Genomic DNA, 26,340 nt, shown 5'->3' with positions numbered 1-26,340 from the left:
GCGTGTACATTGAGTGGTGCAGACTCTGTCCGCAGAAATTTCATAGTCAAGTGTACCAGTTTCCTACATTTCTCATGACAAAATCCTACATGTCCAACGCTTTCTGCCATGGAATGATTGAACGAGGAGGAAGAGCTCATTTGCCTTGTAGCTTTGGAAAAACAAAAGAAAAGAAGGTGGTATAAAAGGCCATTAAACCAGACTAGGGATAAAGAAGGAGAATGCAATATGCTGGTGAAGGACATGAAGACAATGGACATTTAGAAACACTTTCTTCCCAGTGGGATATGCCCACATTAGATGTTTGTATCTTACATTCATCATTCGTATCTTCTGACCACGTCAGATATTTAAAATGTCAAAAAAGGCGAATGTGTTAAATTGTTTCAAAATATTTTTTATTTTTTATCCTGTACAGTTCAACTGAAAAACAGCGTGGCTTTAAAAAATACTTTAAGCTACAACCCCCATTTGCATAATTGTGTACCTTTTGATTATGACAGTGTAGAAAATTGTGAGGACATCTCTTGTTCACAGCCCTCTTCAGGAAATCCCACAGATTTTCTTTCAGATTTTGTTGTGGAGGCCATTCCAAAACTTTCATTTTCCTTTTATGAAGTCATTATTATGTGAATTTAGATATATGCTTTGATTCACTGTTAGGGTTAAAAATTAAACATCTCTTCATCTTCAGATTCTAGCAAACACCTGAAAGGGTCAAAACTGACTTGTATTTGGAAATGTCCATAATTTAATTCACCTCCACAAAACTCCAGCTCCATCTGAAGAAATCTAACCCCAGAACAAGATGCTGCCACCACCATGTTTCACTGTGGGTGTGGTGATCACTTGGTGATACTCTTGTTATTTTTGTGCCAAATACATCTTTTCGAACTTTGGCCTAAAATATTAAGTTTAGTTTCATCTCCCACAATGTTTGGGTTCACTTTTGCCAGGTCTGACAGTTTTAGTTAGAAGAAAAGGCTTATGTCTGGCAACCATGCTCCTTCTCACAGACAAAGACATAATACAGAAGATTATTGTCACATGAGGAACACAACCAGTCCTTGTTGGAAATTCCTTGCGGAAGTTTCTATATTGTTCTTTCAATCATTTTGGAGAAATCATTAGTTTTTGTATTGTTCCATATTTTCTCCTGATGTTGATGACTGTATTCATTGTTCCATGTAATATATAAAACTGTTGAACGCCTGTATGCCCTTCTCTTGACGGATGTTTTTGTAGAATGAGATCCATGTTATCCTCTCCGCAAACTATGACTCAAGGTAAAGAATACAAATGAGGAAAAATCTGGAAAATCCTACAAGAAGAGATTAACTTTTTCAGCATACAGAACACTGAATGTTGAAAGTGATTTAGAAGGTGCTTGAACAATGTATTAGCTTAAGGGTGTGCACACTTATGCAAATACCACATAAAAGTGGGACAATTTAGAAATTATACATCATGGTCTCATTACCGGCTCATTTCAGACGGAACCAGCATTCATATAACTACAGAAGAACCCCTAATACGTCTATCCATCTCCTACTTCATCCCACCGTTGCTGGCGAACAAGATGCCAAGATTCTTCTACTTCTACTCCTCAGGATACATCTAGGTCTCAAGCAGAGGAGTAAAATCCAATATAAAACTGGTGATACCCTCTCATACTTCTGGCTGCCGTTACACAACCACTCTTCTAAATTAGGTCACTTGAAGAAAGAAAGACTTGAACACAAAAAATTGCTTGCATCATGATGATGTTACGTGAGATATTCACCATTGCCATGCTTCATCACAAGAACTGGTGTACGTGCGTGGGGTCATGCCAGACTGTGTTCAACGACAGAAAATTATAAAGGTGTGTGAGTGTGCACTTTGCACCAGAGCAGATAAGAATGTTATAGAGAGAAAGAGTTGTAAAATAATAGCCTGACAACTTGTAACTGTTATTATGTCCCGATAAAACTTTTATTATATAAGTGTTTGTGCAAAGTCCAACTGTGTTTCTGAAGAAGAGGCTGTGAAAGCTGAGTTATTTTGGCTGAACAATGAGGATCATAAAACTCAGCTCTGAAACCTTCGTTTCTGTGTAACTGTCGAATAAATTAAACTCCCACTGAGACAGGAACAGCGATGCTCTCTAGGCTCACACAGGACGTGTTGTGCCTGCATCAAACCACTATTATCTCTGTTTGTGCAGGGATGTGCATTTTGCATTGTGTAATGGTGAGGAAAGTCACTATTAGTGTATATGTGGCTGTGAATTTTTGCACACAGGCATAAATTGTCACAGCTGGTATGGCGGAGGACCCCAGAAGACAAGCAGGAAGCAACGTGGCATGGTGAGTTGAAAACAAATTTGATAACCAAAAAGAAACTTGCAGGCAGACAGGTAGTTGCAGATGCAGGCATTGATAAACAGGCAAAACAGGCTTGACAGAACAGGCTTGGCATAAACAGATGAACTGTGATGTTTCCACGAGTAATGAACAGAACAGATGTGTATATATGGAGCAAGAACCAGGTGAAATGAGGAGACTGAATGTCAGAGGCAGGTGAACTGAATGAAGATGATTGAAAACAGACAGGAAAGAACAAAACGTGGCTGGAGCAGAACAGAGACTCTTGAATACAAGCTAATAGAAACACAATTAGTAAACTATGAAATTAAAGCATAACCAGATCCAAAAACCTAACTTGACAAAACATGAACTAGAAGACAAAAACTAGAGCATGACTAGGAAAATAATAAACAGAAGCATGATTCAAAACCAATTAAGAATAATAATAAAAAGAACCCAAAAACACCCACAAATCATGACATAACGGCATATAGGAGTCAATGACCTTTAGTACTGACAGACCAAAAGGAAAGAACCTCCCAGTGGCACTTTGTCTTATCACACATTAAACAGGGTGACATCATGAGTGCCAGTAAGGTGGACCTCTGATACTACACTATTTACATCACCAGAAACACTACTTGTGTTTACCTCACCACCCACTCCATGTTCCCCTACATGACTCAGCCAAGAAGAGGCTGCGTTGTCCTCTGCTGCTTGATGTTGTGATGTGCTCAACATTATTCCTGGCAGTGCAATATGAAACCCCCTACTTAGATTTATAGTCTCTAATGTCAGTTTAGTGTTTGCGCTCTGCTATGCATAATTGCAACTTGCCTCTTCTTGTTTGCGTAGACAGAGTTACCCTAAGTTTGATTTGTTTTCAGGAGACAAGCAGACTGAGAAAAGCAAACAGGCAATGCACGAAATAGGTTTTAATAATTTTTTATGGAAAAATAAAAAAAAATTCAATCTCTCACAGAAGTACACAGTACATGGACTGAATTTATGTAGTGCTTTTCTAGTCATATGGAGCACTTAAAGGGCTCTACAATTGTTTCACATTCAGCCAGTCCCACCTACAACAGTAGCGGAGCCAGAAAAGTTTCATTGGGGTGGCCAAAAACTAATTTTAGGTTTCTTTTTGCTGCAGGAATGGCCTTTATTTTATCGTTATTTAAAAGTAGGGTAAAGAGAGGGGGAAGACATGCAACACAGGTCGCCGGGGTCGGGACTCAAACCAGGGACAGCTGCGTCGAGGACCGAACCCTCTGTATATGGGTAGCGCACTCGACCACTACGCCCTGTGCTGTTCCCATCGTCTTCTTGTGGTTTGAGAAGTGGTGGTTGCTCTTTCTTGCAGAAACACATGACTAACTTTGTCTTCTCCCCCATAATTAATAACAAAAATACACAAAAACTAGTTCAAACAAGTCATCTTTCATGTTAGTATATCATCAATTCAACTTATAATAGTAACACTGCATTTTTTCCTTATAAACAGCAGTGACACCATGAAACTGTTTGCATCTTTAATGGAAAAGGAGAGAAAATTGGTCCCTTCCACTTATGTAAGTTCAGAGGCTGCTTATGAGCTAACAAGCTTTTGTTAGTTTCTTCCTTAAATGATCTTGTGAAGTGAACCAAAACCACATCTTCTATTATAATTTTGTTAGTAGTTGACATTTCATTTGAGAGTATTACTGCTGCCACCATCTGTTTTGGAGGGGAAATCCTTGTTCCGGAGATGTGCTTTCCTGGTGAAACTGAAAGATTAGCTTATGGTGGCCATGGCAACTCTGGCGACCACCTGGCTTCATCCCTGACCCACAAACATTCAAACACCGACACACAGGCCAGTATGCAAATTGGGAGTAACTGCCTTGCCTAGAGACATATCTACATGTGACAAGAAGAAGCTGAAATCAAACACACAACTTTTGGATTGCAATAAGACTACTCTACTTTTGTTGTTTTGTTTCTTAAAGCGGTTTTTCATGGTCAAGCCCACATATTCAACTCTGCTGATTAACCCAAAAATGCATTTTCCTGTTAAAGTGAAGGAAAATAAACATGCTTTTCAATGGTATAACACTTATAGCCAAGAAGCAAAAACGTTACAACAAATGAATAACCAACACACCACAACATACTTACATTTTGGCATAAGAATATAAAAACTAGATGTCGTTTTGATGAACTCTTGGATCATGAAAGCAGTCATGAAAAGGAGAAAATGCAATAACAAATAATAGAAAAACAAAATGGTGCAGCAATGCTCACACTTTGTGGAGCACGTCAAAGTACTTCAAGTTGCAAAACTGCAAGTTAAGCCCAACATTCAATAGAGTTGCAATAGGTTGTACAACAGAGAAGCAAAACACTCACGTTGCCTATTAATATAGACACTCTATTGTCTAATATATTAATAGAAGAGTTAAGAAAAAATGCATCAGCTTTTTGGCTTTAAAGCCCGTTAGAAAAATGTACACACACACACACATACACACACACACACATATATATATATACTGGTTATAGTCATTAAAAAAGTCTTCACTGTGTTTCACACTTGTGAGTTAAAATTAGCTCCAGGGATTTAAAACAACTAAAACTGTAGTTTTCAAATCAAGCAATGTTTCTCAGGTGAAATTGATGAAAAGTGAGCTTTTGGTATTGCATCCATTTTTCTCTAAATCCTTAAATATGGCCCATGGGGGAGGGCTGCAACCAAGGGTACACTATACTGGTTAATAGTTCTTCCCACTTCCAACACAGAAAAAAAACAAGAAACATACACGCTCATACCTGAAGATGATTTAGAGCCGCCGGTTATCTTTACTTGCAAGTTTCTTCACTGTGGGAGGAATTTGAAGTACCTGGAGAAAACCCACACATAGACAGAAAAAAACACCTACACACAGTTAAGGCCGTGACTTAAAGTGAAGACCTTCTAGCTGTGAGGCAACAGTGCCAAGAACCAGATCAGCCTTTATATCATGCTTAATTTAATTATTATAAAATGCAGGAGCTCTGGCACCTTTTTATGGTGTTTAGTGTCTCTCCATTAAGCAGCTGCTTTCTATTGGCTATGCTCTGCAACACTCAACACCTTTGTAATGTCCTACGCAACAACAAAAACCTGACAGTCCTATTTCATTACAAGGATTGTTTTGCAGAAATAAGCCCATCCAATACATTGAAAACAGTTTCATCCGTTTCCAATGTATTGGAAACATCCTAAAATCATTTGTGTGGGGTAACATGAATCATCTGTTACTCCCAGATCTCCAACCATGCCTTCCTCTTTCTCTCCTTTGTGTCTACATCTCACACATGATCTCACACACGTGCTCTTTGGAATCCAGCTGACTAAAATCCATCTTGGTGACGGAGAACTTTGATTCCTGTGTGTCTATCAAGTTATCTGCTCACTGTCTGCCAACTGGACACAAAATAGATGATTATATACAGTGCCATGCCAATTTTCTTTCACCCCATATTTCTTTAGCTTTTGCCTCTGAGCAGCATTACTTTCTTGTAATCCTTTAAAGTGATCTCAAGCAACAGTTCTTCATACATACAATTGTTTTTTTTTGGAGGTTCAATGGAGTTTGGTCCTTTTGTCAAACCATGATACCTCATTGGGCAGAATGAACATAAATATGAGAACAATGGATAGCTAGAGATTAAATGAAGAAGTACCTACAGCAGATTAACAGTATCTGAAAGTCATCTCTTTAATAAATGAGGAAATTCAGTACAGCCCTAACAGAAGACTTGAGAGATTCTTTGCCAGATTGTCTGACAGAACAATTGTTCATTATTCGAGTTTCAGGGCCTGTGTGAATGATTAGGTCAGAGGTAGTGTGCCTTGCAAAAGTATTCACATCCCTTCATCCCTTTTTAATATTTTTTTAGCGTACAATACACAAACGTCCATGTTTTGTCTTTAGATTTAGATCCAGCTAAACGGACTGGCAGGGCAAGGAGAACATTCATCAGAAAGACAACACATGGTAACTCCGGAGGACCTACCGATATGCAGAATCTATTGAAAGCACAACTATAAGCATGCATTCCTTAAATCTGGCTTTCATGGAAGTGCAGCAAAAATTAAGCTATTGTCGAAACATGCAAACATGTGGAAGACAGTCCTCTGGTCTGATGAGCCCAAAACAGATTTTCCGGGCAAGGATACACAACACTATGTGTGTGCCAAAAACTATAACACATTGTTATGGTAGCATCATGCTGTGGGCATACCTTTCTTCAACAGGGACAGCTAAGCTGGTCATGGCTGATGGGAAGATGTTTCAAGCTAATACAGGGCAAGTGTTGAACAGTGTAGAACGCTGGAGGGTGGACATGCAGGTAAATGAGCGATGGGAAATCCAGGTTGGAGGTTCCAGGTGGGCGGCCAGAGTAGTGGTGAGGAGATTCATGGAGGGAGTCCTGAGGAGAGTCCTCCAAACAGACACAGGGAACAGGGAAGCAGATCATTGGAGGCAAGGGACAGAACATCAAGAAGGGAATGGAACTTTCACTCAGTTGAGCAAAACAATCTGGCATCTGCCTCAGGGAATCCACTTCTCTTTAAGCTCCTCCTAATTTGCCTTAATGAGACTTGAAATTTGATGTTCACAGATGCTCTCCATGAAGAAAATGGTTCTGCAAAGTATTGCTTCAGGGGGCCTGAATATACTGTAATTGCACACTACAGTTTTCTGGTTTTTATTTGTAAAAATACATCATTGTTCTTTTACTTCCTAGTTGTGAATGTGCCTTTGGGTATTCTACATGTCTAATGAAATACATTAACATTACGGTTATTAAGTGACAGAATGTGAACACTTTTGCAAGGGACTATAAGTGAATTCACAAACAATCAAAACAGTTACTCAGAATGACAGGAAATAGAGTGAAAATAACCCCATAGAAAATAAGTGAAAAAGCCACCAAAGTCCAAAGACAAACTGAAAAAGACCTTTATTAGGACTTTATTAATCAACATGTCTTTAAAACATTACAAGAAAGTCTTGCTAGTACAGAGCCATTCGGTCATTTAGAATATTACTGAAAAGTGGTATTTATTTCAGTAACTCAATTCAGTAAGTGAAACATAATATACTGATTAATTACACACAGACTGTTGTTTTCCGGCCTTTATTTCTGTTAATTTTAATGATTTTCAACTTACGACAACAAAACATTTTTAAAACAGAGAAATTGTCTTAATGAAATGAATGTTTAATATCTGCGTAAAGGTTGTTACTTTCAAAAGGTACTTTTAGTCTGACAAGCTAGCCTCATCGAAGCCCATGTACTACGTTGTTAATTTGACTGTATATGGTAATTAGAGATGTCTTTGGCCCAGTACCTCAATGCAGGTAAAGATTTGACCTAGGCTGTTTGAATTATTGAGCTGTACATTTACTGGTCGCAGGTTTCTTATTACTTTTGCAAAGCTAGTTTTGTCTGGTTATTTGTTAACCCCCCTTAGGCTTGTTGTTTTGTTTTTTTAATCATTGTTCTTATTACACCAATTCCTATTTCTGTCTTTAGTCTACAACTAGAATTACCCAGCTCTCTGTTTTAGTTCACAGGGGATCAAAGGTTCTGCTCTGCTCCTCCTTGTGGTCTGAATCATTTCATGTAGCCATCAATTGTACAATCTTCGTTAAGTTTCCTTGTTACACAGAGCTCCCTGTGAGTGTGTCAAAAATCTGTTTGTTTCTGTCTGGTGATGGATCTAAAAAGAATTCTGTTTTTGTCCAAAGGGAAACAATTAGAGCAGTGTGTGCCTGGGTTGGCGGGTGTATGTACCATTGTGGGAAGAGCGGGCTTTCAAGGCCGTCTCTGAACAAACTTGTTAACTGACCATTTGTTAGCCTTGAGACAGGTCCAAACAAAACCTAAAGAAAAGAGGAAAATAGAAGGAATTTGGGGATTAATGAAGGATGAGAGAGAGAATTGAATTTGTGGCATAGGGAGAGAGAACGTTTGTTTAGGCTTAATGATTATGTAATATTTGCTAATCGTTTCAGTCAATCTGAAAATCCTTCTCTTTTAAGTCAGCCATGGCAGTCAGTTTTGAAACACCCACAAATTAGATTCTGGGCTCGCAATAAACACAATGTCATTTATTTTTAACCTTAAGAGTTCTTGAAATAAAAAAACAGAAGTCAAAGTTCAAACATGGTCAGCTTTTAGTTATGCTCTCATGTTGGAAATCATCCTAGCTTGCAACCACCTTGCAAAAACCTTTTGTGAGGTTCTCAGAGTGTGTTTCATACTTCAAATCCATGACGGAACTGTTGGTTTTAAAATGGGTTTAGAATCATTAATGAGCACTTAACAGAACTCATGTTTGATTTAGTCAATTTTTCCTGTTCCCTTACATGTTGGTGCAAGCTTAAGCTACACTTTTGTTCATACCTTCATCCTAAAGTAAGGCATATAAACTATTGCCACAACATGCATATTCTTTGCAGGATCGTGGTGGTCTTTAGCAGCCTATAAAGAGCACAGCAGGCTGACCATTACGTTATATGTTATGGAGGCTTTTGAGCATGCACAGAATTGATGCACCAATGTTGTGGCTGTTTACTATTGTGGTGTCAGGAGTCTTGGGTGGAACTCGGAGGATCATGGTGATCCATATAGATTAGCATGGCTTGGTCGAATTGAATTTGATGCAGAACATGCCAAGATGGCCTTAGACACATGTTGTATTGGCAGCTCTACAGTTAAGTTTTAGCAATGCATGTAGTTCTCCAGTTACTATGAGGATTATTTACAAATGCCAATAGACCCCTGGTTACTAATTATGTGCCAACACATTAAAAATCTATACAGTGCCTTGCGAAAGTACTCGGCCCCCTTAAACTGGTAAACCTCTTGCCACATTTCAGGCTTCAAACATAAAGATATAAAATTCAATTTTTTGTGAAGAATCAACAACAAGTGGGACACAATCGTGAAGTGGAATGAAATTTATTGGATGTGTCAAACTTGTTTAACAAATAAAAAACTGAAAAGTGGGGCCTGCAATATTATTCGGCCCCCTTGCGTTAATACTTTGTAGCGCCACCCTTTGCTGCAATTACAGCTGCAAGTTGCTTGGGGTATGTCTCTATCAGTTTTGCACATCGAGAGACTGAAATTCTTGCCCATTCTTCCTTGCAAAACAGCTGGAGCTCAGTGAGGTTGGATGGAGAGCGTTCGTGAACAGCAGTCTTCAGCTCTTTCCACAGATTCTCGATTGGATTCAGGTCTGGACTTTGACTTGGCCATTCCAACACCTGGATACATTTATTTGTGAACCATTTCATTGTAGATTTGGTTTTATGTTTTGGATCATTGTCTTGTTGGAAGATAAATCTCCGTCCCAGTCTCAGGTCTCTTGCAGACTCCAACAGGTTGTCTTCCAGAATGGTCCTGTATTTGGCCCCATCCATCTTTCCATCAATTTTGACCATCTTCCCTGTCCCTGCTGATGAAAAGCAGGCCCAAACCATGATGCTGCCACCACCATGTTTGACAGTGTTGATGGTGTGTTCAGGGTGATGAGCTGTGTTGCTTTTACGCCGAACATATCGTTTTGCATTGTGGCCAAACAGTTCGATTTTGGTTCCATCTGACCAGAGGACCTTCTTCCACATGTTTGGTGTGTCTCCCAGGTGGCTTGTGGCAAACTTTAAACAAGACTTTTATGGATATCTTTGAGAAATCGCTTTCTTTTTGCCACTCTTCCTTAAAGGCCAGATTTGTGCAGTGTATGACTTATTGTTGTCCTATGGACAGACTCTCCCACCTCAGCTGTAGATCTCTGCAGTTCATCCAGAGTGATCATGGGCCTCTTGGCTGCATCTCTGATCAGTCTTCTCCTTGTTCCAGATGAAAGTTTAGAGGGATGGCCGGGTCTTGGTAGATTTCAATATGATTGCTTGCACAGTGCTCCTTGGGATGTTTAAATCTTCGGAAATCTTTTTGTACCCAAATCCAGCTTTAAACTTCTCCACAACAGTCCTTGGTCTTCATGATGCTCTCTGCACTTTGAACAGAACCTTGAGACTATCACAGAGCAGGTGCATTTATACGGAGACTTGATTACACACAGGTGGATTCTATTTATCATCATCAGTCATTTGGGACAACATTGGATCATTCAGAGATCCTCACTGAACTTCTGGAGTGAGTTTGCTGCACTGAAAGTAAAGGGGCCGAATAATATTGCACGCCCCACTTTTTGACACATCCAATAAATTTCATTCCACTTCACGATTGTGTCCCACTTGTTGTTGATTCTTCACAAAAAATTAGAATTTTATATTTTTATGTGTGAAGCCTGAAATGTGGCAAGAGGTTGACCAGTTCAAGGGGGCCAAGTACTTTCGCAAGGCACTGTATTTTAGAACACAGAATGGATGTCTTAGAATCTCAATTTCCTTAACGTTTTTCTTTCAAGCACTCACCTAGATCACAACAGGAATAACACATCAGAAAAGAGAGTAAGAAACCATCACATCTTCACAACAGGTAGAGGTCTGTGCTGAGAGTATCACTAGGGCTTTGCCATTGCTTCATAAAGGTTTTCATTTAATTTTTATTTGGTAAACATTGGTGACAGCTGTGAAGGAATGCAAAAGAATATGCAGAAAAAGAGGTGCTACATGCATAATTTTCCACTGCCGCTCACTACAACCATTAGGATGAAACCACTCCACACCAATTAATAATGCATAACCCTTTGTCGTCTTTCAGTCATCTTTTGCATCAAACCAAACTAAATCATTTCAAAGTTGCTTTTCAAGTTATGAATATAGTGATGGTGTTTTCTCTGGTACAGCAAGACTAAAACTGATGATGGAGGTGCAGAAACCTTCTACAGAGAACATTTTCTTGGTCGTTACAAGGTAACAAAAACAACCATCAGATGTGAAAGCATCGTTCTAGATCTTCTGGCTGCATCCTTACAAACTCTAAAGGAGTGAAACCAAGGTCCAGAACATGGATTATCATGGGAATGTGCTGCTGATATATGAAGCATGGTGAAAAAACAGGATAGTGTTTTATGATAATGGAAATAAAAAGGAGAAACCACATGTCATAATTGTCATCATTTTGAAGGTCTTTTAAATTTGCCGCAATGTTCTAAAAGGCCGTTCTGGAGTAAAGCAGTCTTCATCCAATGTAAAGTGGGTGTTGATATAATAATGAAATACGTTACATTTTAATATTACATCATCAATTCTCAAAACTATTCTAAAACAGACCAACCATGATCTATCAGTATAAACCTTGAAAGTGAACAACTTTTATATAATTGTGACACTCTTCTCTGACTCATATGAACACCTTTGTCCACTTGGTAGAAGAAGGCCATATTTTATGTTAGGAATCTTTCTTATTGTGTTCCAGGAATAAAACATTAGCTTTTCTGTTTTGGTGAAGCCCAAATTATCAAATTAAAAAAATGGGTCCGCTATTAAAAACATGTAGAATCTACCCATTTTTATTTGTTTGTTTGTTTGTTTTATTGTATTTTCATTTACATTTTGATTAACCATCAGAAAAGCCACAAAGTTTGAAATCAATGCAATAAATAAATTGAAATTATGAGGATCTAAAAGGTTGAAAGGCATGACACCAGACAAAAACTGGAAAATTATACAGAGAGCGGCGTAGCATGCAGGGAAGAGTTACCTACAAATGTAATTCAGGTAAAAAGCTATTTATTAACCATAGAATGCAAATATTGTCACCTCTGATGGAAAATAAAAGCAAAAGTATTTCAGAATTGAACAAATCAAAAATGTGTGATATGTGCTATACTATAAAGAAAAACACTGGTACATTTCAGCATTACTAATCAGCTTGTGGATAGTGAAGCTAATTACAAAGTAAAATACACTTAATCACTTTACACTGAAGCCTCATTCAACCAGTCCAACTCAGAAACCTCACACACATTCATACACCGATACCCAATCGGTAGGCAATTTGGGATAAAGTGCATTGCTCAGGAGCACATCGACCTATTCTGCACAAGTCCAGAAAAGGGCCAGACACATTGCTACAGACCCCACCCACCTGGGCAATGCACTGTTTGTCCCACTTCCATCAGGAAAGCGATTTTGAAACATCACATCAAAAACAAATAGAAACAGTTTCTTTACCAAAGCAGTGAAGACAATTGTCTCCATACAGGCAGACACTAAACACCCCTGCTAACAATCAAACAAACCACCAGCCCATCCCAGACTGCACAAGCTGCACTTTATGTAAATACTAAATACTACATGCTACATTCCATGTACATATGTTCTCTTGTTCCATAAGTGTTTTTGTAAGTGTCTACAACCTACAGGGGTTGGACAATGAAACTGAAACACCTGTCATTTTAGTGTGGGAGGTTTCATGGCTAAATTGGACCAGCCTGGTAGCCAGTCTTCATTGATTGCACATTGCACCAGTAAGAGCAGAGTGTGAAGGTTCAATTAGCAGGGTAAGAGCACAGTTTTGCTCAAAATATTGAAATGCACACAACATTATGGGTGACATACCAGAGTTCAAAAGAGGACAAATTGTTGGTGCACGTCTTGCTGGCGCATCTGTGACCAAGACAGCAAGTCTTTGTGATGTATCGAGAGCCACGGTATCCAGGGTAATGTCAGCATACCACCAAGAAGGATGAACCACATCCAACAGGATTAACTGTGGACGCAAGAGGAAGCTGTCTGAAAGGGATGTTCGGGTGCTAACCCGGATTGTATCCAAAAAATATAAAACCACGGCTGCTCAAATCACGGCAGAATTAAATGTGCACCTCAACTCTCCTGTTTCCACCAGAACTGTCCGTCGGGAGCTCCACAGGGTCAATATACACGGCCGGGCTGCTATAGCCAAACCTTTGGTCACTCATGCCAATGCCAAACGTCGGTTTCAATGGAGCAAGGAGCGCAAATCTTGGGCTGTGGACAATGTGAAACATGTATTGTTCTCTGATGAGTCCACCTTTTCTGTTTTCCTCACATCCGGGAGAGTTACGTGTGGAGAAGCCCCAAAGAAGCGTACCACCCAGACTGTTGCATGCCCAGAGTGAAGCATGGGGGTGGATCAGTGATGGTTTGAGCTGCCATATCATGGCACTTCCTTGGCCCAATACTTGTGCTAGATGGGCGCGTCACTGCCAAGGACTACCGAACCATTCTTGAGGACCATGTGCATCCAATGGTTCAAACATTGTATCCTGAAGGCGATGCCGTGTATCAGGATGACAATGCACCAATACACACAGCAAGACTGGTGAAAGATTGGTTTGATGAACATGAAAGTGAAGTTGAACATCTCCCATGGCCTGCACAGTCACCAGATCTAAATATTATTCCGCCACTTTGGGGTGTTTTGGAGGAGCGAGTCAGGAAACGTTTTCCTCCACCAGTATCACGTAGTGACCTGGCCACTATCCTGCAAGAAGAATGGCTTAAAATCCCTCTGACCACTGTGCAGGACTTTTATATGTCATTCCCAAGATGAATTGACGCTGTATTGGCCGCAAAACGGAGGCCCTACACCATACTAATAAATTATTGTGGTCTAAAACCAGGTGTTTCAGTTTCATTGTCCAACCCCTGTATATGTGTATCTTTTGAGCTGGGTCTCAGCTAAATTTAATAATGGTGACATAATGAGAATAAAGATTCTTGAATCTTGATAGGTGGAAGGTGGAATTGCACCTACAACTTTCAGATTGCAAAACGACTACACCTTACACTGAGCCACACTCGCCCCTTAGTCATCTTCCATCAGCAGTAAGTGTTTTTTGTTTTTTTTACCAAAACCTCTAAATTATTATAAGAGTTTAGTTTTCCTTGTGTTCATGAAAAATACGTTTCACTAATATTCCTTTAAAACCTCCTTATTAAATAATTATTTCACTTTCAAACCACCTCTGCAATAAAAGAAAAATATTTCACATGATGAAAGTCTTTTTAATTTCAGACATTGTTACTTGTAATCCCTGCAACTACACAAGCATGACTCCTAGGATTAATAAAAATGTCCTTGTAATACACGTGTTCGTGGACAGGGTGACACATTCAAAATAACATGAACTTGTTCAGTTTCAAGGTTGTCACTACTGTGGCTGCTGGTTCATGGCTACATTTTTGAAATGAATAGATCGAATAAATAGAGGCTTACTATTGTTAACGGCTCTGCATAGTCATCAACAGATGATGAACAAAAACATATGTATTCCTTTTCTCCCTTCAGCTCAACCTTCAGGGTGATATATTTCAATAGGATATGAAGAGCATCTTGTGCTTCCAGAGGGGCGGGAGGGGAGTTGCTGAATATTGATGGAGAAAAAGTACAGCCATTTTGATGTTATAGTCTGTTTAATTGCAATCTATGATAACCTCAAACCTGCAGGTTCAAATACTTTATCATTGTTTTAATACCATATTACTATAATCAACAACAGGCTGCACCTACTGTTATTATTTTGGTGTGATTAATTCACGATCACATGTTTTCTACGTGATGACCTTGATGTAACTAATCCAGTTCTATATCATAAAAATAATAGCAATGGAGGTCTTTCCTGGTTGATAGTGTTTTATTATTTTAATTAATCTTGACCTGTTAACTGCATATTTCTTTTTAGTAATTTAACATGTATAGTCTTGTGATTCGTTTATTGTCTGTTGCACTCATAACCTAATCTCTATGAATAAACCTGTAGTTTATTTTTCTCTTTCACCTTATTTATGCATCAAAGCATATGTACCTAACTTTTATCTGTTTATGAAAAAGCTAAAAAGAAGGCTTGTCCTTTGGTTAATGCATTTATAGCCCAAAAATCAGATTTTTCAGCATTAAACATGCCGATCCCTTAACAGAGACGAGCAATATAAAGTGTGATTTCTGGCCATTAAACTGATGCATCTGTAGTAAATAAGCTTTGTTTCTGATGGGACCCTTTTGTTTTTGTGAGATTTAAGAAATAATTTCAAGAAATAGGAAATAAAAGGTCAAAATGGGTTTATTTGAAATAGAAGTTTTGTTGTTTTAAGATAATTAAAGTCATAATTAAACTATTATCAAGAGAATCCCTACTTGGTCATAACTAGATAACAAAATATCTCAACATAAAATAACTTTTTAACATGCCCTCATTTGGCTTCTGTACTTGTGTTGATCCTTAGATGGTTGTGTATGTTTTGTGTTTTTCATAGCTGCGTCTTTTCCTCTCCTCCTCTCTTCCTGTGCAGCTGATCTCCTAGAAGGATGGAGCTGTACATGCTGTGCTGCTCTCCCACCTGCATGTCATCAACTAAGCAAGCCACAGTATAAAAAGACCAGGAGAGTTCCCAATTGATACCAGATTGTTCATCTTGGTTGCAGTAGTGCCCCTCCTTGATGGTATGCTTCTAGTAAGTCCAAGTGATTTATTCTTTGTTTCGTGGTGTCCTGGAATTACCCACTTGAAGCATAGTTTGAGTTACAATTTATTTCCACAAGATGTTTAAAGTCAAATGCAATGTTGGCCAAAGGGCTATACATAAAGTAGAAAAACGACAGCATAGCATAAAAAGACAAGATAAAGCATTACCTCGTGTCCCCACTGGAATATCCTCTCAATACAGTACTTTTTGTCATTTCAGCTGTTTTCAGATACAGCTGAAATTAAATAATTTTTCTGCAACAAGAACATACCAAACATGCTCAAAATAACAAGACAGAAGAATACAGTGTCAAAATAGCGAAGCACAATGTCTTACTGGAAAAATAATGATCATAGACAAAAAAAAAAATAACAAGCTTTTGGTTGTAATAATTCTTAATAAGTTTATTAATGTATCTTTAGGTACATATGTCTGATGACTATAGGTGCTTCTTTGTAAATACAACAGTTATGAAATACAACAGCATGGGAAGATATAAATATTACAATTATAAAGCGATGTCGGGATTTAAATACTTTGATGCAATTGTTCTTGTGGTTATTTAATAAAACAGAACAACGCATTATGCAAACTTTCCAGTAATACATATAGTTATGTGCCTGTCTTACATTTTACTGGGCTTTATAGAGTTGGAGGGTGAAAAAAACATGTATTTTCTACAAAGGGCACAACAACTCCCACCTCCTCACTGGGGACTCTTGCTGTCTGCTATCATTATTAGCTTTACTGTTATTGCTGAAGTCTGCCCCCGGATGTGAACAGGCATGTTTGCAGAAGGACTGTGAAAAATAAAGGCCTAGTGATGGTTATGAGGTTGACATGCAGCCTATTAAGTGAGACACAAGAAAAAAGAAGCAGCAGTGGAAACAGGACACAGCGTACTGTTTTAAGCAGGAGATTAACAATAAACTATTTTGGTTACATTGTTGTTCTCTATAAGCTTATGAAAAAAAGGAAAGAACACATGAACAGACATTTTCAGTATAAGACACCACCTTGGAGACAGCCTGTCCAGATGTTCCCAGATTATTTCTCCATCATCCATCATCCCCCCCTTCTGTGACGTCCCACTGACTTAGTGTTGCTGATATGTGTAATCCCCTCTTTTATCTCCTTTTTCTCTTCCTCCCATGGCTATGTCATCATTGTGTATTTGTCTGTCCATCACTCGTTTTCTTTAATCTCTTATCTAATTCAAGTGCTGTTTTTGGACATGCCTTGTACAACCCTTTGGAGATGAGCTTATGAACTAGAGTGGGTATCTATAAGAAAGCTTCAGCAAACAAATGTGTTCATGTGCTGTTAATGTCAAACCATATGTAGGACATTTTGCATTATGATGGTGTGTAAAAATGTACTGTCATTTGAAAAATGTAGGACACCCAAAAATAGCCTGCATGTTTTATTATGTTTTGGACATATGGATATTTGATATCAATTAAAAAATTTAAGTAATCTAATGAATGGCAGCTGCCATACTGTGGAACAGTCTCCATTTGTCTGTCAAATCCTCTCAGTCCTCAGGTCAGTTTAAGTCTAGACTGACAATGTATCTCTTTTACCTGGCCTTTAACACTAGCTGAAATAAGATAAGAAAGATGTATTTTATTGATCCCAGAATTTTGAATTTATTGCAAATTCATTTAAATTAAGTATATCTTGGTCTGTTACTTTTATTTTTACATTTATTGTTTTAATTAATTATATTCCCTATTTCATTTTATACCTATTTCTCTCCAGCTGAGTCAGCTGAGGTTGTTTTAAATATGCTGTTTAAATACATTTTTGAATTGAATATGAATAAATAAACAATACAAACTAAAGACCTTCTAAAACATTTTACAAAATGTAATGAAAAATGTAATGTCTGGTAGGAGATTTAAAGAGGTCTCAAAAGAACTTGAAATCCACAATTTATTTGGCAGGGATATAGTCTATAAGCAGAGAATCTTCAAAACATTGGCCAACCTGCACAGGTCTGGCCATCTAAGCAAGTTCACCCTTTAGAGCAGAGTCCACGATGCTAAATGAAGTCTCCAAGAAACCCCTAAAATGTCATCAGAGGACCTACAGCAGACTATCTATTGTGAATATGGAAGAGCATTATTGTAAAATCAGAAAGAGACTGCACAGGTTTGATAGTTAAAACTTAATTGTTTGGACACAAGAACAGGGAACATTGTTGGCATAAACCCTAATGCCGCATTGCAGGAAAAGAACACCATACCAACTGTGAAGCACAGAGCTGGAAGTGTCATGGTGCGTTCACACTGAACGTGGATTCTGCGATAGGAGCGGCCGATTTACATGTTATCCCTATGTAGAGGCGCGTTCAGGAGCAGAGCGGCGCGAGGCGGTGCGAAGAAGACAAAGGACGCGGTGCGGAAGGCGCGCCGAGCGAAGCGGGAGCGGAAAGAGAGCGATGGACGAGTTGAAAAATCTGAACTTTTTCCTAAATTTGCGTCATGTCAACCAATCAGGGACTGGATGTGGCTGTGACATAGGGTGAATGACCGCAGCGGAGAAGAAGCGGTTGTCAGTGAAGATGGAGGACAAAATCATAGTGGCGGTGTGCGGCAAGCCAGAGTTGTATGACTCAACTAATTACTTTTACTGAGACAAGTACAGAAAGGACCTGGCCTGGTTATGTTTAGGTACAAATATCTTATATTTAGGAGATGTGGACATTAAAAATCCGCTGTTTTTTTATTGAGCTGAGATTTATTTATTTGCCGAAGACAGATGGACAGGCATTCAGCAGCGGGGATATAGCGCCGGTAGTTGGTGTCCCGGAGGCCGATTCGTCTCCCAACATGGACAGCAGATCTTCGTACTGGGTCCTGGATAGACGGACGTACCGCTGAAATCGACCGACATCCAGATGCAGCTCCTGGAGTAGGTGGTGGTAATCTCTGAACTGTTCCCGTCCCTGAAGAATCTCGTGAACCCAGGGACGTCAACATCGGTGGCGTTTTTATCCACAGGTAAAACACCGTAATTAGGTCCGTGAAATCCATGTCCGCCATGTTCAGTGGAAACCAGCAAGCAGCAGATAGAAGTTCCTCCTATTTGATGACGCGGCGAAGCGTTGCCGCTTGTTGCCAAATGACAACGCGGAGTTCACGCGGAATGTCAAGCAGGCAAAAGCACACAAATGACTTGAAATATTCGCAGAATCCGCGTTCGGTGTGAACGCACCATCATGGTTTGGGATGCGTTGCTGCAGCTCATCATTACAGATAAATAAATTCTACCATGTAGCAGAGGGTGCTTGAGGAAAATATGAGACCATCTGTAAAAACATCTAAGCTATAGCAGAGTGGGATCCTGTAACATGACAGTGACCTAATAAATACTGGTAAATCCACTATGGACTGATTGAGAATTAATAAATAGGAAGTCCTGGGTGTACTCAAAGCCCAGATCTTGATCCTACTGAGATGCTGTCAGGTTTCTCGAAACAGGCTGAACAGCAAGAAACCCTTTAAACATCTCACAGCTGAAAGTGAGGAGTGGGAAGACCTTCCTCAGACTGATGTGAGAGACCGGTAGATGGTGTTGCTGAAATTAGAGGGTAACACAAGCCATTAGGAGGTAGGGTGTCCTGACATTTTCTCAGCTAGAAAACACTTTTATGTTTATATTTTAAAGAATAGTTTAATGATTGGCACAACTGTCACAAATTACTTTCCAGAGCTAAAGAATAAGATTATATCCACATGTAACCATTTCCTAATAAAATACTGAATATTTAATGGAGTGTCCTAATTTTTCACATTACTGTACTTAGATTGATTAGATTATGTACTGTATTATGTGTCCACCGTCGTTTGTATGTGTTGTGTTCCCTCTTTTACTGGAGTGCTTTCACAAATTTGATCATCCTGAGCAAAGACCCAGAGAACATTGGATCAAATCGTCTCTAATGCATTACATCACAAGTCGTCCTATACACATAGTCTTTTTTTTTTTTATCATAAACAACCCTAAATACAGGGTTTTAAATGATAATCCTGGGTTTTAGATAAGTCCAGGATTAAAACTTTAGGTGTATAAGCTCACTGACAAAAACAGTGAAGCATTAAGTTAAGGAATGGGTTGATTTGAATATAACTTGTACATGCATACATTCTACATTCTCCCAAGAGGGTCAATGTCAATATTTGTCAATATTTGAAGAGACAACAGGGTGCTTATGTAATAATAATAATAATCATAATGACAATAAAACATGTATTTATAGAACACTTTGGAGGGTGCTTATATGAACATGCTAAAATCAAAACATAAAGAATGAATGACATGCAACTGGGTGTTAGGATTATGATTATTGATTAATTAATATTTATCAATATTTGTAATTGAAAATCATAATTTGAAAAAATTTATTTCTTAACCAAAAATCCTTATTTATGAATCGAAGAGATGTCCTCTGGTGTTGTAATTGTAGCCTAAAGCCCTTGATAATTACAATCGTTAAATACTCAGTTATAATTGATAACTATTACTAGATGTCACTATTTAATCAACCATTTCTGCCGAAACGTGGGGAACTTTGACCTTATTTTGACTGAAAAATCACTCTTGCACAAAATAAACACAAATGCCTTCTCTTTATCTACGTGAATATTTATTAAATCAACAGCCTGATACAATCCGCTCTCCGATTCAATAATCTTCACCTAATCAAACATGCAAAGTTCTACACAAAAAGGGTAAAATATCTAACTAAACAAATAAAACAAAACAGCAGTATGGAATCAAACCAGCAGTTATGGCAAACCAATGATAATGTGACGCTGAGCGGAGTTTCGGGGAGGCCACTCCCCAAAGTATAGCTCAGCAGGACACAGGCAGTCATAAACTTCCTCCAAGCAAAGTTGTAAACCCAAGAGGACAAAGGGTAATAAACTTTTGGCGGCAAGCTAGTAACACGAGGTTGAAGACAAAGAAAATGGTTGATTTTCACCATAAGGTTATTATAGCAGTCCAGTTTCACAGCGCACCTGAGCTTGCTCTCAGGTGTTAAAACAACACAGCAAAACACACAGCTGGGAAGCACAGCGGCTATCAGATGTCCACAGCAAATCAAAGTTTCAATACAAGGTTGCATGCTCATACAGTTTAGAACACATTAGACTATAAGTGGCAATTCTAAATCGCACTAAAACCCTACTCTACCCTGCCCACGCTATTCCTAATAAAGAAATAAAAATAAAATAAAAGGATGGATTTTACTTGTTGAAGTTTTCCTTCTGAGGCAGCGAGTGAGAGGGGGGGGGGGGGGGGGGGTTGGGAGTTACTGCGCGTCTGCAGTTAACTCCAAGAAGAGCTGTCAATCTCCGTCCTCTGGCCTCCTTGGCAAAAGGGGAAAATATGATCTGACTGTCAGCAGTCGACTGGAACAAAACAAGGGTGGCAATCCGTCTCCTTGAAACTCAGTGGATTTTGTGTTACGTGTTAAACTAACGTCTTCGATCGGTAAAGTTGAAAACTTACAAGCCTTCCTATTCCTGTAAGCTTAATTCGCTTAGTTTTCTCGTTGGCCAAAAAGGAGAATGAATGAAAATCCACGTGGGATCTCCTTCTCCAGAATGCTGCTTCACATGCCGGTAACCGTGTGTAGATCCCAAACTGAAAAGCAATGGTGGGGAGTCTCATAGTCCGTTATATAGTTGCTGTGACATCGGAACTCGGACGCCCCCGTCTTATCAGCCGCGGTGCCCGCTGGGAATTGTAGGAGCAGACTATCCTGCGGTACAAAATGGCCGATGACGTTGGAAAGGCATAGGCCACCATTTGCACGTCCAGCATATTCAGCAAACAAGTGGTCCAACATGGGCTAAATGTGGAAAACTTTTAAAAAATCTGCTTTGAATCGAGATGGTTCCGTACACAAATATTTATTTCCGAGGCATTTTCTGTCTAAATATTTTATCCATTTGTTTTGTTTGTGACTTGCTTGCACTTTTTCCTGTAGCACATTTTATCACTAAAGGATGATGACGATAGCCTAAAGAAATTGAGAATTCTTTGAAGTTATACAGTCATATTCAATAAAATCATTAAATTAGAATATGCATTCTGATGAGGCTCATTTGTCAGATTAAAAGTACAATAATGACATTTAAGGAGGTATTAAACATACGTTTCATTAAGCCCACATTTCCGTATTAAAACTGTTTTTCTGATGTACTTTTCTAATGTTAAATTTAATGTTTTCATTAGCTGTGAGCCAAAAAATCATCATGATAAACCGAAATAAAGGCTTGAAAACACCAGTCTGTGTGTAATTAATCTCAATAGGTGAATTGAGTTACTGAAATAAAGGCACTTTTCTTTTTTCTTTTTTTTTAAATGTTGTGTTGCAGGGATTTAGGCATACCATAAGGAGCAGATGATTCCCTACATGCGCCAGATCAATTTTGCTACAAAAAGGATATCAAGACAGTTTCCTAATTGCGTGATGAACTTTATTAATTCCAGATTCAATCCAGCAAATGCAGGCAGGCCACATTGATGTTTTAGTAACCTGTGTTTGTATGACCGTCAACCATTTTGAGTAATTGTGTGTTGTTGTGTGTATGTGTGTTTTTTGTGTGTGGGAACCGCTCCCCATGGCGCCGCAGGGCCCGCACCAACCACAGGAAGTAAGATTGCCCGGGACAAAGCAGAGAGCCCCCAGAGCCCCCAGCACATCGGGCAGGCACCAGCTCACCCAGCAGTTGGAACTTCAATAATATTCTAATTTAATGAATAGGATTGTATATAAAGCACATTTCCGGGTTAAACCTGGTTGTTGAAAGCCATTAAAGCAGCGTATTTGCTCTTTGCAGCCATAGAGTTTACTGTAGAGCATTGACAAAATTAATTTATTGAGACCAAAATATTGCAGACTGACTGACCAAAGTTTGTTGCCCTCTGAGCAACACAGTTTCTTGGCATTAATCAATCAAGTTTTTGCATTCACCTTATCCCATTTTACTGTGGTAGGTGAGCTGTTGTCTTTCCTGCATACAGGAATGCACTTGCACTCCATTGAACAAGAATTGAACAAGAGAAATTGTGACTGTGAGGTAACAGTACCAACCCATGGATGATGGATGCACTGGGCAGATTTACAACACAACTTTTTTGTTTTAATGTAACATGAGTATGGGTTCAACAACAGCACTTTAATATCTGATTCTTGACAAACATAGTCTGTAAAGAAATTCAGTAATAATGAATTGAATTTGTGTTACTGTTCCGTAGTATTAGATGAGTCAGTTTTAGCATTCAAAGTTACCTGATTAGTTTATATTTAAAGGACAACATTGAAGCTCTTATTAAAAAAGGGCTCACAAGGACTGTTAATTGGTGATATTGTCACCAACACTGCAAAACAATTTGAGCTTTTTTGGGGCTGTGTTAACGGTGAGTACTCTTTAACTGTTGGAGGGCACTCGTCCAGTTCTTTTGCATTAATAACACACCATTATGATGGATTAATCTGACAGCGCTGTTCGGCCGATCCTTCGTCTTCATTTTCCCCCTTCTCTGGGTCAGACTCAGGCTCAGACATGTAAGGCTGGATGGAAAATTCTTCTGTTGTTGACATCTTTTAATCAATGTGGGAATAAAAACGTTTCTGCACCACTAGATAATTGTGTATCTGTTATCAAACTACAAAAATGGTGAACAGGATGGGGTGGAACGTTCTATGACCTGGAGGGGGGCGGGGTGTAAATGCTGTGCCTCAACAGCATTTAAAGAAATGGCACCAAAACGAGTTGCTCTCAGGCACACCTCAGAACAAGGGTAAAAGAGGGGCCTGTGGAGCTACAATAACAAGAAAATTCAGACCAAAGCATTGTTGCTGTTCCATTTTCCATAGACCACAACTGAATGATTTTAGTGTGGAAAGAAAGGATTTGAATTCATGACATGTCCCCTTTAAGAAGTCATTTCATGATGATAATATTTTGTACAACCCCCTTTTCTCAATAGGAGAGCACTTCTGGAGCATTTCACAAAGTTGGAGCATACAGAAACAGGGACATTTGACCCTTCTTTGTCCTTTGTCCTCTCTAATGCTTCCTTCTCATCAGCTTAAACAAACCAAATTTTCTATAGGGTTTAAATCTGTAAACTGAATTCGCCATGTACTTGAACAATGTCTCAGGGTGTTTGAAGGACAACCAGGCCCACAGCATGACAGATCCTCCTTTATACTTTCAGCAAATCCATCAGTTATTTCACTCCCAACCCACCTTGAGTATTTGTTGTAAAAAAGATCCCTCTTGCTCCATCTGACCAAAGCTCACAGTTAAAGTTCCAGTGGTGTTTAACAAATTTCCTTATGTTTATGGGCAGAAAAGGGTTTTTCCTGGCAGGGACAACTTGGGTCCTCATTCAGCCTAGCAGCCAGTACCTAACAGAATGGGCCTCCGTGTGATGTCATAACATATAAAATGGACTGAACTTATATAGCGCTTTTCCAGTCATACAGACCACTCAAAGCGCTTTACACTAGAGCCACATTCACCCAATTGCACTCTCTAACGATCACACATTCATACACCGATACGCAGATCGGTAGGCAACCTTCTGATTGCAAGACGACTAATCTTCCTGCTGAGCCACAGTCTTTCGAAAGGGAAAGAGGAAGTCATGGGTTAATAATTAGATATTCCACTCTGATTATCCTTAAAAGGTGAAATATAGCTCAAGAAAACTTTTAGGTTACATTTATTTTTAAGGAATTGTCAAGAAGTGACATAAATGATTTTTATTACTTCTTATCATGGGATGTTGTTCCTTTACTAAATAAATGTACTCAAAGAAGAATGTCAGTGTGACATCGTACAACTGCAAAAAACGGTCAGTTTAATTTATTGTTTTATTTTGCTTATCTTTACAATACGTTTAGATGGCACTGAAAAACACAAAAGAATAAAGCTGTAAAAAACTTATGCCATTACTTGAGGAGCTCACAGGATGTAATGTTTTGTAATGCTTTGTTTTTCTTTTTGCCCGAAGCTCCAGGTCCTCACCATCTGAGGAGAAAAAACAAGCTTTTTTTAGGATAGCAGTTACACTGGGGGTGTTATCAGCACTGAGACAGTGTCTCTGTAATGTAATCAGGAAAAAGAAATCTGGCTTTTGGCCCAAATGTTTTTGTAAAAAGAAACTGTTCAGAATTTCTGACAAGCCTGATTACACACCCTTGAGTCTTAGAAGAGACCAAGGAAAGCAACACACACCACAGCAGCATGCATTTATCAACACCCTCTTGTTAGTTAAGATGATAGACAAAAGGGTAGACATTCATGATTGTTGTGTGTCTTCAGAAAGATTGCTAAAGCCAAAAAGACCAAGTAATGAGCAACCATTATGTGAGATATTTAGATGAGACCATATTTAGATGAGAATTGTTGCAGTTCAACATCTTGCCTGGCTGCAGTGGATCAGTGCAGTGATTACATTTGACAGATTGAAACATTAGATAACATAACCATGAATTAGATAACCCCCAACCGTGTCATGCAGGTCATCAAAAACATATTTTTCCAGAAAATTTTGCCTCTGGTATTCTTGACCTCAGGATATCTGGACCCAGATTGCAGTCCACTGTTTTAATGGGACACCACTGATTTTAGATGGAATGACTCAATCCACATTATAACTTTTTCTAAACTGAATGCACCAGCTCGAGAGCTCATACATAGATTTGTCACAGTAATAGCCATAATTACGTTATACAATCGTCACAATACCCAAGTTTACATTGTCATTATAAAAACAGTTGGTGGGTATCTGGCGTCTGATGGATGCAGAAATCCAGGATCAGGCCGAATGAGGGGGGGGGAGGGGGGGGGGGGGGGGGGGGGGTCACGGCAGAGCAGGGATAAAGCCAACTGACTAGGTTATGAAACCAGAGCAAATAATGAGCAAAAGGTTTCAAATGAAATCTCATTATGAAGAAAGAACTTGCATCAGCTTATTTTTTCAGATTAATAAAGAAAATGTTGATATTAGAAATAGAAACGAAAGACAAAACCATTAAAGTTTAATTCTGATTATATCAGTCTTTTTACCATCTGGCATTTACCATCAAATGGCAGTACAACTTTTTTCTGGATATACGAAACAGTGCTCAGATTATGGGAATAGCTAAAGATAAATCTTTAGATAAGACTTTAGTTTTAGGCATACACCGGTCACTTGAGGTAACTTACCCCAACAAAACAAAATGACAGTTTAGGACATGAGAAGAACAATGCTGGAAAAAAGCCAAACATGAACGTTCTACAGCATTAAGCCATTGCTGGAATGTAATTACAAGCGATAAGAAGATGAGCTGAGGTTTAGCGCATGTCTTGACAAATGAGAGAGGTTATTTGAGGTCCAGCAGGCGACAGGATGATACACTAATTTTATAAGCTGTGGCACTGCTTGTTCAGGGTATCTGGGTCCACAGATGGATGTGTTCTTCTTTCTTCCATGTGCGAACAGACACACATGTAATAATTTGG

The 26,340-nt window shown here is 38.9% G+C and overlaps 1 protein-coding gene across 12 annotated transcripts in view; it reads left to right on the top strand.

The window, feature by feature from the left end:
- Positions 1 to 2,054: 2,054 nt before the first annotated feature.
- The window catches only part of LOC124865439, a 39,369-nt gene continuing 15,083 nt past the window's right edge, over positions 2,055 to 26,340 (top strand). For 4 of the 12 annotated variants that reach the window (XR_007037590.1, XR_007037596.1, XR_007037591.1 and 1 more), the window contains exons 1-2: positions 2,055 to 2,348; positions 15,629 to 15,790. Coding sequence is in view for 2 of the 12 variants with exons in the window: in XM_047360524.1 (XP_047216480.1) it covers positions 2,305 to 2,348 (44 nt within the window). In the remaining 10 variants the exon portion in view is untranslated. The remainder of the gene's footprint in view (positions 2,349 to 15,628; positions 15,791 to 26,340) is intronic. The other 8 variants (XR_007037592.1, XR_007037597.1, XR_007037593.1 and 5 more) reach the window with 4 other exon arrangements.

This window comes from Girardinichthys multiradiatus, chromosome 3 (genome assembly GCF_021462225.1).
Source record: "Girardinichthys multiradiatus isolate DD_20200921_A chromosome 3, DD_fGirMul_XY1, whole genome shotgun sequence".
Lineage (NCBI taxonomy): Eukaryota > Metazoa > Chordata > Actinopteri > Cyprinodontiformes > Goodeidae > Girardinichthys > Girardinichthys multiradiatus.
This window is presented reverse-complemented; position numbering and strand designations above follow the sequence as displayed.